General features: G+C 40.5%; 1 protein-coding gene across 1 annotated transcript in view; it reads left to right on the top strand.

Moving 5' to 3' along the window:
• The window catches only part of AHRR (aryl hydrocarbon receptor repressor), a 99,715-nt gene that overhangs the window by 82,664 nt on the left and 3,026 nt on the right, over positions 1 to 14,025 (top strand). The window contains exons 5-10 of the mRNA XM_009896713.2: positions 3,951 to 4,040; positions 5,303 to 5,432; positions 7,266 to 7,399; positions 8,773 to 8,972; positions 10,576 to 10,694; positions 11,613 to 11,754. Coding sequence (XP_009895015.2) covers positions 3,951 to 4,040; positions 5,303 to 5,432; positions 7,266 to 7,399; positions 8,773 to 8,972; positions 10,576 to 10,694; positions 11,613 to 11,754 — 815 coding nt within the window. The remainder of the gene's footprint in view (positions 1 to 3,950; positions 4,041 to 5,302; positions 5,433 to 7,265; positions 7,400 to 8,772; positions 8,973 to 10,575; positions 10,695 to 11,612; positions 11,755 to 14,025) is intronic.

The following is a 14,025-nucleotide window of genomic DNA, read 5'->3' as shown; positions in this document are numbered from 1 at the left end:
GATGTCAAGTTTTACGTTGAAATCTACTGTAGGCTAATACTGAGAAAACAGAAAAAATTGCAGTCATGGGTTGTGAAGTTTTACTCCATGTCCAGCTTGGCTGTTTTTTGTGTGGCTGAAGCAGCAGGTTTCCCAGCTAAAATGAGGTTTAGACACATGCGATTTGGGTTAATCCCCAAATAGGCTCATGTGGCTCCATAAAAGTTGTTGCACCAAAGAGGGTTTTGCTTTTCCTGCCTGAAGGGCAGAGAATCTGATGTCTGTGTTTGGGGCCATGAAGACCAGGCAATTCCTAGTTAAGAGATCTTCACTAAGTAGAGGACATCAGCATTTCTAGAGCCAAATGAAAACAAAGCATGGGAAGTTTGTAATTCACTTCCTTTACGTACCTCCCTCAAATCCATACTCATTTCTGGCTTGATGCAAACACATGGCTTCTTGAACTTTTAGAAACAGAAATAGAATTAACCAGGTTGGAAGAGGCTTCTGAGATCATCGAGTCCAACCTATCATCCAACACTATCTAATCAACTAAGCCATGGCACCAAGCGTCCCATCCAGTCTCTTCCTAAACACCTTCACTGATGGTGACTCTACCACCTCCCTGGGCAGCCCATTCCAATGGCCAATCACTCTTTCTATGAAGAACTTCTTCCTAACCTCCAGCCTAAACCTCCCCTGGTGCAGCTTGAGACTGTGTCCTCTTGTTCTGGTGCTGGTTGCCCAGGAGAAGAGACCAACCCCCACCTGTCTACAACCTCCCTTCAGGTAGTTGTAGACAGCAATAAGGTCTCCTCTGAGCCTCCTCTTCTCCAGGCTAAACAACCCCAGCTCCCTCAGCCTCTCCTCACAGGGCTTGTGCTCCAAACCCCTCCCCAGCTTTGTTGCCCTTCTCTGGCCATGTTCCAGCAAGTCAACATCCTTCCTAAACTGAGGGGCCCAGAACTGGACACAGTACTTGAGGTGCAGCCTAACCAGTGCAGTGTACAGGGGCAGAATGACCTCCCTGCTCCTGCTGGCCATACTGTTCCTGATACAGGCCAGGATGCCATTGGCCTTCTGGGCCACCTGGTCATACTGCTGGCCCACGTTTAGCCTACTATCAACCAGCACCCCCAGGTTTTGTTTTTTTTCCCCTCTCCTTTCCTCTTGCTCCCTCTCACCTTTCCTTAATACCTCACCCACCCTCACAGATGTAGGTGCCAGTCCACTGCTCTGAACCCTTAGAAAAACACATTTCCATTTCTCCCATTTGTACAAACTGCTGCACTTGGTCCAGCCTAACTCTGTCCAAAGAAAAACTTGTGTAAAGAAAATCCTGCCTGCCTTCCATTGCGAGGAAACGAGTTTTACATTTTAAAGGTAGAGACTGATTTTGAGGGTACGTGTCCAGGCCTAGACCATATGTACCAATATGTTGGATAAGAAGATTAACTTTTGAGAAGGAGTTTATTTATTGATTTGTAAAAGCAATTTGTGGCAAAGGCAGGGGCTCTCCAGCTATTTCCTAGAGGGGGTAAAAAACTCCAGCCTGCCTGCAGGACAATGGAAGGCATGTTTTAAGGATATTCAGCATGATACTGTGTGAGGTTCTTTGTATTCAGATCTTGTGGTAATTTCTGAAGCCTTCTCAGATAGACCTTGTTGCATTAATTTGCATTGGCTAAAAATGTTTCTTTAATTAAGAACATTTCTTTACTGTTCTTAATTTCTATCTGCCCTGGCTGCAAGGGGTGGAGGACTTTCGGAACATACATGGTAACAGCCACGGACATGAAGGAGGTCCTTTAAATGTCCTTTGGTTATCTTTGTGGAAATTTTTAGTCCAAATTAAAAGGCCTGCCAGATGTTCAAAATGTAATGAAATTCCTAACATCACATCACTGATGGTTTTGTTGCTGTGAAGATCAGTCCAAAGAGACAAGGTGCCAAAAACGCTCTCTTGTCTCCACTTGACGCTGGAAATGGATACAACCAATACATTCTACGGAGGCTCCTCTCAGTGCAGTGCAAGGCACACATGTGAAGATGTAGAGATCTTCTGGCTGGTGAGCTGCTGGGGTGAATTTGGACTTCTGTGAGAAGGAAAATTTAAATCACAAGTCCAACATCTCCTTGTGTTTGTATTGTCAACAGGGATAACTAATGCTTAACACAAACACACCTAGGCAGAAATAGCACTTAGTCTGTACAGGACCTGTATGTACCTATGGAGCTTACCTGGAGCTGAACATGATTTGCCATTTACTATTCTTATTTGTGGTTAGTGTTGACTTGGTTGAATTATTTACTGCTACAGCACCCTCCAAATGCAGGTGAGGCATTGCAGTCTCTCCACTACATTTCTCCAGTCACCCTTTCACAGGTTCTGTAAGGTGCAGAGCCCCATGCCATCTATGGTCCCACTGGGCCGTGTTTTCAAAGGTGCTCCACATTTATGATTTGGGCAAAACCTTCTGAGGAGGTCGGCCTATTGTGCACTGAACTCTTGAAATTCTGCCCACCATTGTCACAGTGGGAACAGGCTTTGAGCAGTCATGGAAATCTGGTCCTTATTTAGGAACCGAAAAGAGAACCAAGCTCAAAAAAATATGTCAGTGTATCTGGTTACTGAGCAATTGAAAATCTGCCCTCATTGTGCTTCAGGATTAACTCAGGGTTAATAGGCACATCTCAGCAACACTAAATGGAGAGAAAGGTGAAGCAAGGATAATAACAATACAGGAGTATTTCAGAAGCAGGTATTTTAACTGTAATCTCAAAAGATTGCAAAACCATCACATGAAAGGATCATCTAGACTGCCTTGGAATGCAGGCCTGCTGGAGTGAAGATACGTTACTCAGTCTTTATTATGGGAAGAGAGGCAAAATGAGTCAGTCTGCATGCAGTCATACATTTCATTTAATCCTTACATTTATTGTTGTATTTCTCTGGTGGCTTTCCTTGCATCATTGAGTCTATAAGAATTCATTTAGCTTTCTTCCTAAACTAAACCTTCATCTCTATCAGAGAAGAATTTATTGCCTGCTTCTTATATTCATGACATTTATGCAGTTATACTATGTATGTATTTTTATAGAAGCTGAAGCAAATAGCCAGACTTTAAAATGCACATCCAGTTTAAAAGTCATAGCTACAACATCACATGTATTTAATTTCCTTATTGGAGATGATTGTATTATTTAGATGTATCAATGCATATAAATTCAAAGTAATTATTATGGAATGTGATGACTTAAAAGGAAAAAGCCTGCAGTTGGTACTTGCTATTAAACTTTTAATTATAGGAATTAATGACAAAATAAAATTTAAAGTAGGTAATAAACTAATAGTGTAATAGGGTAGTTACACTGTAATTAGCTTTTCCAACTGCTCCATATTGTTATTAATTTTTTATGTTATTCATTTTCATGTTGTTCAGCCTGGAGAAGAGGAGGCTCAGGGGAGACCTCATTGCTCTCTACAGCTACCTGAAGGGACACTGGAGCAAGGAGGGGGCAGCCTCTTCTCCTTGAAGACAAAAGATGGGACTAAGGGAAATATTTACAAGCTGCACCAGGGAAGGTTTAGGGTGGATGTTAGCAGACACTTCTTCACTGAAAGGTTTATCAAACATTGGAATGGTCTGCCCACAGCAGCGGTGGAGTCCCTGGGGGAGTTCAAGCAGTGTGTGTGGACCCAGCTTAGGGACATGGTCTAGTGTTGACCCTTCAGTGCTGGGTTGAGGGTTGGACTGGATGATCTTTGAGTTCTCTTCCAACCAGATAGATTCTGTGATTCTGTGGAAGAAAAAAAAAAAACCAAAACACAACCTTTATGAAAGATTTTGAAGGCCACCTGTGAGGTTTTTGCATATATAATATTATTATGTAAAACTATTAATGTTTTTGCCCATTTTACTGTTTATTTTCTGATTATCTTTTACATTATTTTATTTTCCCTTCTTCAGTCACTGAATGGTTTTGCATTGGTGGTGAGTGCAGATGGAATGATATTTTATGCATCATCAACCATTGTGGACTATCTAGGATTTCATCAGGTAAATAAATTAACAAATACTTAGAATACTTAGACACTGCCATTGTAATTACTTTCTTATAGTCATTCCTCTTAACTGGCTTTTGAAAATGTAACACTTTATATTGTTTCATCTTACCCTTCTAATGCTGATTAGATACACACTACTGAAATTAAGCTATTTTACTGCCTAGTTTCAGACTAACTTTCATTTTTGTGTGTGCATGATCTGATGGGTGAATTCCTTGTAATGTTATTCCTTTAGTTAACAGAAACATGTCATTAAAATAAGATTTAGCTAAAAGTTTCCTTTCAATTTCAGCATAAGATGCAGCTGTTCTAGACTGGTTGCCTATGTACAGGATATGTATTGTAAAGTCACAGAATAACAGAACTGTGTAGTTGGAAAGAACCTCTGGAAACCATCTAGTCCAGCATCCTGCTCAAAGCAGATCCAGTTAGAACATGTTGATCCAGGACTCATCCAGGAAAGTTTCAAGTTTCTTCCCCTCTGGAAGATGTATTCCAGTGTTTAACCACCCTGACTGTACATTTTTTCCCCCACTTAAATCAAGTCCCAGTTTCCCATGTTACAACTTGTGTCTGTTGCTTCTTGACCTCCCACATTGTTCTTCTGAGCAGATTTGGGCTGTCTTCTCTATGCTCACTCATTCAGTTGATGTAGACTGTAGTAAATTCTTCCAGCATTTTTCTCTGAAGTTTGAACAAACCCTTTTCTTCTATCCTGAAGCATCATATGCTTCGTCCCTCTTAATGTCTTGGTAGCACTCTCCTGGATTCACTTTGGTATGGTAATAGCTTTCTTTTCCTGGGGTACCCAAAATTAGAGATAACTTTACCTTTGTGGAGCTTCTTGAGGTTCCTGTCAGCACATTTTACAGCCCATCATGGTCTGAGTAGCTGTCTGGCTCTTCCCAGTTGGTACCCTCTACAAACCTGCTGAGAGCACTCTATCCTGTCATTCACTGATCAAGAAATTAAACAGAGATGGTCTCAGTGTCAGTCTCTGGGAATGGCTGCTAGCTGGACATATTTATGACTCACAGTTGCATATGCACAATAGAATTAAGAACAAAAAGAATCATCATAGGATATGAAGTCAAAAAGCAGATATGGAAAAAGAGAGTCCTCTGAAGTATCTTACCTCAATCAATTATTTCTGTGAAGGTATCCTACAGCAGTTATTATTTCAAGGAAAGTGTCAATCTAAAGATAAGTGTCTGCCCCACTACCCTTACAAATTCCTTGTTGTAATTGTTTCAGACTGATGTAATGCACCAAAACATATATGATTACATTCATGTGGACGATCGCCAGGATTTCTGTAGACAGCTGCACTGGGCCATGAATCCTCCCCAGATGTTGTCTGGACAGCAACAACAGACAGAAACAGGTGGGGTTGTATATGTTGATTGGAAATGCAGGCAACACTGTATGGAGGTAGAATTGCACTCCACCTGTGCTTATGTCTGATCCATGTCAAGTCAGATTCCTCGCTGGAAAGCTACATAGTGACCATTTAGAATGTTATTGTCCCATAGGTGGTTCTTCCTGATCCGTGACTTTTATAAGGTATTGTGTTCCACGGAGACTATGAAGATGACAGTTCCTTTATTTTTCCTTGACTAATGTACCAATGGGTACTCTTATCCATGCAGAATGAATAGCAGCAGTGTTCATCCTACCAATCTCTTTTTCACACAGTAGTGAACAGTATTCCTATCACTAATGCAAAACCATCCCATGCGAACCATTTCTGCACAGTACCACAGCGGCAGCATCATTTTCTGCCAGTTGTTTTCCCATGCAGTTACATAAACAGGAGTCCTCAGCAGAACAATTAGGTTTAGCAATGCCCTTTCTCCTCTGAGGCTGCAGGTGGATACACCTGCTCAAACTTTCTCCTACATGACATGTTAAATTGAAAATTTAACAGAATTTAACAGAAAATACAATGGTATTGAAGTTGTTAACTTGATGAAGAATTATTGATCCCAGCAAAACCTAGGCATTTCACCAGAAGCTGAGGAAGTATACACAAGCTCTATGAGGAAAGGCTGAGGGAGCTGGGGTTGCTTAGCCTGGAGAAGAGGAGACTCAGGGGTAACCTTATTGCTCTCTACAACTATGTTAAGGGAGGGTGTAGACAGGCAGATGTTGGTCTCTTCTCCCAGGCAGCCAGCAGCAGAACAAGAGGATACAGTCTCGGGCTGTGCCAGGGGAGGTTTAGACTGGATGTTAGGTAGAAGTTCTACACAGAGAGAGTGATTGGCCATTGGAATGGGCTGCCCGGGGAGGTGGTGGAGTCACCATCACTGGAGGTGTTTAGGAAGAGACTGGATGGGGTGCTTGGTGCCATGGTTTAGTTGTTTAGGTGGGTTGGATTGGTTGATGGGTTGGATGCGATGATCTTGAAGGTCTCTTCCAACCTGGTTTATTCTATTCTATTCTATTCTATGCAAGGAAAGAAATTGAGTGAGCACAGGCTTCAGATAGGCGGAAAGAAACTTGCAAGAAATCCTTCAGCAGCCTTTATGAAGTCCTCAGGAATACAGTCATGGAACTTTGGTGCAATTTCTTGCAGTTTTGTAAGAGTTTTACAGATATCTGAGGAACTTTGCAAGATTTTTGCAGGAAGCATGCAGAAAACACACTAGGCAATGTGAATTAATATTTCAAAAGTTACAAATATTTGGATTTTTTTGTCCTAATATAGAAAGTGTGGCCTAATAGATACAGTGGAGAGTTTCAGTTCTTGGGTTCATACTTTTGTGCAAATACTTGCATCGAAACCAATGCACTTGTAGTGCATTGCTTCATTAGAAATAGCAATATTAAGCTAATCTATTCATTCATTTGGGGGGGTGGGGGGGTGGTGTTCATGCATTAGCATTTTCCCTTTTTCTAATGTGTTTTCTGTGATCTCTGATCTCAAGAGCAGCACCATCTGTTACTCTGCATCCCATCAGGAAAAATCAGAAAAGCTCAGGAAATAAAAAATAGTCAAAGTTTCTGAAAAACATCTCACCTGAATCCCATTGTAGAGCTTTGCTTTTTCTTTTGGCAGAGCATGTGCAGGTAGAGCTATGCATGAGACCACTTAGTATTTGCCCTTACATAAAGTAATATTTCGCAATTTCCATAATAGCTTCTTCAACTAGCTACAGAACATTTTTATTCTTTGTTAGTGTGATCTGATATATATTACCTCCATTGTTGTTCCCAGGAGAAGAATATATTCTCAGTAAATTGTTTAAAGCACAGGAGAGTGACAGCACAACAGCAGATTATTCTTCCTTCTTAACTCGTTGTTTCATCTGTCGAGTTCGCTGCTTGTTGGACAGTACTTCTGGCTTCCTTGTAAGTATAATTTCACTTAAGGAGCTGTAGTACTGATGTACTGGATTTTAATTGCTTTATATGAAAAATATGTCTGCATAAAGATTGAACATAGATATCATGGAGAGCTGTGGCCTGGGTATATTTTGCTGTGCACTAGCAACAACAGCAGAAAAACCAACCCACTTTAAAGACATTTATTTATTAACATGTATGAAAAGTGATTAAAGAAAAGAAGGTTGTAAATATTTCAAATTGAATAGAACTATAAAATTCTATGTTTCAAGTTCTTTTGGACAACAACTAGCCTCAATTTTTACTGGTCCTAGCTCAAGGGTGGCAAACCTGAGTTTCAACGATTAACATTTAATCACAAAGTCTTTGCTTTGAGGAATAGGAACAATAATGATTCATTTTCCCTTTTGGTGAAGGGTCCTTTAATAATAAAAACTAGAATTAGAAAGTCTCTTGTATGCTCCTCAAATATTCTCACTAGGAGTGGCTCATTAAAAAAATCCCTTTCCTATTTGCTTAGTAAAGACCAATGCTGTTTCTTCTGACAAAGTACAGCACATGCAAAGAAAATGAGAGGATCAGCATGAGACAGGGAAGTGTAACTGCTGTCTCAGGTGTTCATTTGCTGGAAGAGTAAGGGTTTGTACAGCTGTACCAGTTAGTCTTTTCTGCATCCCTGTTTTAATCTGGAAAATGCCCAACTCAAATGCACTGATTTTAGTCTGGTCATTTTGTGGTAGGTAATTTTTTCACTGAGGGGCAGCAGCTTGCTATTTACTTTATTTCTGCCTTCTGATTATATGGAGGTTTGAGGCAGGAATGGGTGGTTCCTTCCAAACTACATACATCATATCTGGCTATCTTGGGCATATGTTTTTCCCTTGGTGTCTGCCTGCACAGCCTAAGGGTTGTGCCAGTCCATGTACTTACCAGAGAAAGCACAGGGCAAGAGGAATGAAACTCAGAAACGGTCTCACTGGAGAGAAACAGAGCATTGGAAAATAATAGTTCAGCTTCAGAGCGAGGCAGAGAATAAGTAGCTATTTGCACCACCATATGCTGCCCAAACTGGTAAACAGCACATAACGCAGAGCTGCTATTTTAAACACACAGGAGAGAATCAAACACGAAAAACCACCTCAAATGTTACCTTTTTTAATTGCTGATAGTCCCTCCACTCACCATGCCCCTGAATTTGTGTGGTTTACATTGTATGAAGATAATGAAATGCCTAGTTTTTCCTCACTGTGGAAAAACTGATTTTGGTGTTAAGCAGCACAGTCCATAGGATGTATTAGCATTTTAAGTGCCTAGACACTAAAAGATTTTGGAGACTAAGATGTTTTTAATTTTGTTTTGTGTGTGTGTGTGTGTGGCAGACAATGCAGTTCCAAGGCAAACTGAAGTTTCTTTTTGGACAAAGGAAGAAGACTTCATCGGGAACAGTACTGCCACCTCAGTTGTCCTTATTCTGCATAGTGGTACCACTTCTACTACCTTCCATGACAGAGATGAAGATGAAAGGCCTGCTTGTAAAAACAAAACACAAATCTGATGATGCAGCAGCAGTGAATGCAAAGTATTTTCAAATTAATCTTTTAGCAATTAGTATACTACAGGCTTTATGAATATTGAGCATGTAAAAAAGCACAAATTAGGTGACACGACTCTATTTCAACCCTGTTTCTTAGAAAAGTGAATAGTTTATCTGGATTGAACTATAATACATAACAATGATGTTATCATGTAATGTAATATAATATGATATACTTTATATATAATACACATTAAGTATTTTACTACTATGCATAATTTTATTTAAAACTAGGAAAGTTAGGATATGTTCCTAGCCCTCAGAAGTTACCAGCACAGTAAGTCATTCTACCAGCTGTAAAAGTAGAAAAGAAGCAGCATCTTTACTGAGTTTCCAAATTGCAGTATCTTCTGGAAGCACTGCTATTTGGATGTGGGCATTTTGGTAGCAAACAAAGGGAAAGGAACATTTTGGAAAGCTGGATGTGCATATATGTGGGTGTTTCACATAGAGTCAAACGAGATGTATTTGGTGTGTGCATTTATCTTACAACAGCAGGCTTAGGCACACACAAGTCTGCCGTGGCACTGAATGGCCTGAGGCTGATCACTCAGTAGCAATCACAGAAGATTCAATAAGGACAGATTGTGTTCAGACTCATTGCCTTCCTACCATTTATTTTTGATACTCTATTATGATTGAATTTTAGCTGATGTTTGGGGCTAGGATTATGCTTTCCATTATTTGGTTAAATAAACCTTTACAGCAATGAGGTCCACTGCTGTGAAGTAAAATGCTCATCAGTGTGACCGACAGCATCTTAATTTGGCTTTTAATTAGAATATGCTTATGTATCTGTGGACTTACTATCCAGATGTGTAATGCAGTTCTAAAACATACATCCTTTTGACAAGAATTAAATTACTGGAAGGCTGATATAATGGACTATGCAGGCTTCTGGAACAGAGTTGGAAAATGATTTTATTTACCAGTCATTCAGTGGCCCAGGTGAAAATGATGGTCAGCATTCAGCTCCTAAAAGATAGATGCTTTATTTGAGTTTTACTGAGTGACTGGGCAGTGGTCAAGGATGTGACAAGAACGAAGTGGTAGCGGGCATTTAACTTCTATTTTCCCTTTGATTCAGGCTTGAAGCATGCTGGGCAGGGATGGGGCAAATTTACATATTACATTTTTTTCTGGTGATCTGAATAAGGGGGAAAGTTTGTAAAGCTGTTTGTTACGGACTTTGCACTCTTTCTAAGCCTTAATATGAGTTTTGAACTAATGACTGGAAGAAAACATTTCAAATCATATGATGACTATTGCCTTGCTGGTCAGTGTGATGTGCATGCCTTGAATGCACCTTGACTACACAGGGCAGCATTTTTCTCAGTTCAGGCTGAGATATATTATTCCAGATAATCACAAGGAGAAAATTCCTAATCATAAGCATTCCACTTAATTGAATGCAGAATTCCAGTCATATACTGTTTTAAGCAACTGAATGATAAAAGAAACGTTAATTATTACTATACACTTAAACAACAAGTCTTTGCTGATTGAAGATTACATCTTTCAGGGTCTGTAGTTCTACTGTGCTGTCATGCACTGACAAGAAATTGTACACATTTTCTGTCCTACACAGCTCCAGTTCCAAAGGTAATTCAGGGCTGTATGAAGCAGCAGAATTCTATGGAAGAAACAGTCATCACGAAGGTGCCACTTTCACTAACGTGTTGCAGATTGCTGAGAATCAAATCAAAGGTGTGTCTGCTAAGTACTCCTGGATTATATACAGTTTAGGGAGAAACAGCCTTGATTTTTCTCCTGTTAAATCTTTCAGGTTTTGGTCCCAGTGCTCTCATTTGTCTTCTCTCTTAAACTCTCTTCCTTAAAAACATGCAGAAGAAGTTGTCCACCTCAAATGCGTGCTGAATCAGTCTGATATTTTGGAGTGGGCAGAAATAATGTAATGACAAGTTTGCAGATAGATAAACAGTCATGGTAAATAAGAATACTCAATATGTGGTTTCCTAAAAATGGTGGCACTGCATTGAAATCTTAGCAACTGATGGCAGTATCTGTCCCTCTTATATGAAAACTATTTGATATGTTACAAATTCCAGTTTTCCCCAAAGAGCACAAAACAAAAGAAAATTAGAATGTATTGTCTTTCAAACTCATTATTTGCTTGCAGCTTTAACTCATGCTTTTCTGGTGTGTCTGTGGCAACATTATGGGAGTCAAAGCTGGAGTTCAGGTTTCACATTGGATAAAATGCCAATGGTGGGTGTATCCCAATGGGCAAGTTCTTCTTGGGCACACTTGTACTCAGCTTTCTGTCATACCATTAACCATTAACTGCTTTAAGACTGTTCCTCTGTCATAGCCCCATTTTTCATGAATGAATGTTTTTGTGTTGGTATAGTGCTTCTACTGAGGAGGAAAACAAATAATGAACTAAGAAATCACTGGTTACAGTTAAAGTGCATTATTAGGCTTCTCAAATGTTATCCTTTAAATATAATTTGCCTAGTTTTGTGATATATTTTAGCTTGTCCTTTCCTGTGCTGGTGATTCCAGGGCAGCTAACAAATCTGTGCACATTCACCAGTAGTGTAGGTAAGAAAAAAATGCTAAATAATGCTTGTATTAAAATAGATTTTCTTTTACATTATACAGCAAAGAATAATGGAGAAAATGGCATTTCTCTAGTCAAAGTACAAACAAATGAAGATCACTGGGTCTGGGTTCAAGCTAACACTCAACTTCTGTATCGAAGCGGTTGTTCAGAGTATGTCCTTGCTCAACAACAAACATTAAAGTAAGTATATTTTTGACTATAACAAAATCATAGAATCATAGAATCAATAAGGTTGGAAAAGACCTCACAGATCATCAAGTCCAATCTGTCACCCAAGACCTCATGTCTACTAAACCATGGCACCAAGTGCCACGTCCCATCCTTTCTTGAACCTCTCCAGGGACAGGGACTCCACCACCTCCCCGGGCAGCCCATTCCAATGCCTAACAACTCTCTCTGGGAAGAACTTTCTCCTCACCTCAAGCCTGAACTTCCCCTGGCACAGCTTGAGACTGTGTCCTCTTGTTCTGGTGCTGGTTGCCTGGGAGAAGAGACCAGCACCCTCCTGGCTACAACTGCCCTTCAGGTAGTTGTAGACAGCAATAAGGTCTCCCCTGAGCCTCCTCCAGGCTAAACAATCCCAGCTCCCTCAACCTCTCCTCGTAGGGCTTGTGCTTGAGGCCTCTCCCCAGCCTGGTTGCCCTTCTCTGGACATGTTCAAGAGTCTCAATGTCCTTCTTGCAATAATCTGTATTCCAGGAAGATTAATTTATTTTTCATGTGCATGATATTTAACAGGACTGTAGTGACATAAGAGAAGCACTGAATGAGAAGGTTTTCATTTGTTACTTATGAAATGGAAATCCATTTCTTGTCTTCTATCTCATGAAATGGTTTTTATAATCCTAAAAAGGAAATTTTTTTTCTCAGTCTTTTTTTTTTTTTCCTTACAAAGTTGAAAAGTTACTAAACCATAATATTTCAAAATCAAAAAGCTTGATTATTGCTATGTTTTAACTTCCTTGCACAACTGTGTTTGGGGGGTTTGTTTTACTTTGCAGCTGAAGGTCTTTGCTGATCCAGTGTCCTGCTTTTTCCTACTTTTTAACATTTGGTCATGGTAATTAATTATTTTTTTTCCTTATGAATACCAATTGAGCTCATGATTTTAGTTGTGGATGTTCAGCATAATCTAAACAGGGATGTTCTTAATCATTGTATGTTTGTAGACAGATACATCTATCTGGCTGTAGGCTTGGCCCTGAAGTGGAAGTTAATGTCACAGATTCACATTTGAAGAGGACCTCTCTGCTAGGTTTGACCTTCTCCTCCCAAATAGGCTTTTCTTCCTTTTATGCGGCTATCTGTTCCAGTTCCTGTGGGGCTTCTTGGGGTATCTCTTCAAGCTGGTCTGAGAGAAGATAAAAGAGAGTGGACTGAATGAGCAGAAGCCAGGAGGTGTACACAGACACCATCTGGCCTAGTGAAAAAATGTGGCTATTATCACTGTGGTGGTGGTTTTTTTTCTTCAGGATGCCTTGCAAGTGGAAGAAAAAAATGAAAAAGTCTTTGAACATCTAGAGTAAATATCCCTTGCAGGCACCATATCTTCCAGTATCCAGGTGTAACTTTTTACCTTTACTGGGATGACACAAACATCATCTCAAAGTGAGGGAATGAACTTCTGTTCACAAGCAGATTAAAAGGGGCTGTTTCTTGTATCCAAGTCTTGACTTCTAAATTGTTTTCTCTGTAATTAAGCATGCTTTTTCAAGTTTATTTAGTTACATTTTTGCCCTCTGAGCAGTTAAAATCCTTCCTTTGTGCTTGGTAGTTCCTGCAGAATGTAGCATTACAGGAGTTGGCCTTGGAGATTATATTAGAATAGAATAGAATAAACCAGGTTGGAAAAGACCTTCAAGATCATCGTGTCCAACCTATCATCCAACACCACCCAATCAACTAAACCATGGCACCAAGCACCCTATCAAGTCTCCTCCTGAACACCTCCAGTGATGGTGACTCCACCACCTCCTCGGGCAGCTCATTCCAATGGGCAATCACTCTCTCTGTGTAAAACTTCCTCCTAACCTCCAGCCTAAACCTCCCCTGGCGTAGCCTGAGACTGTGTCCTCTTGTTCTGGTGCTGGTTGCTGGAGAGAAGAGACCAACCTCTGCCTGTCTACAACCTCCCTTAAGGTAGTTGTAGAGAGCAATAAGATCACCCCTGAGTTTCCTCTTCTCCAGGCTAAGCAACCCCAGCTCCCTCAGCCTCTCCTCATAGGGCTTGTGTTCCAAGCCCCTCACCAACTTTGTTGCTCTTCTCTGGACACGCTCCAGCAAGTCAACATCCTTCCTAAACTGAGGGGCCCAGAACTGGACACAGTACTTGAGGTGTGGCCTAACCAGTGCAGTGTACAGGGGCAGAATGACCTCCCTGCTCCTGCTGGCCATACTGTTCCTGATGTAGGCCAGGATGCCATTGGCCCTCCTGGCTGCCTGGGCACACTG

Source organism: Dryobates pubescens, chromosome 9, assembly GCF_014839835.1.
Source record: "Dryobates pubescens isolate bDryPub1 chromosome 9, bDryPub1.pri, whole genome shotgun sequence".
Taxonomy (NCBI): Eukaryota; Metazoa; Chordata; class Aves; order Piciformes; family Picidae; genus Dryobates; species Dryobates pubescens.
This window is presented reverse-complemented; position numbering and strand designations above follow the sequence as displayed.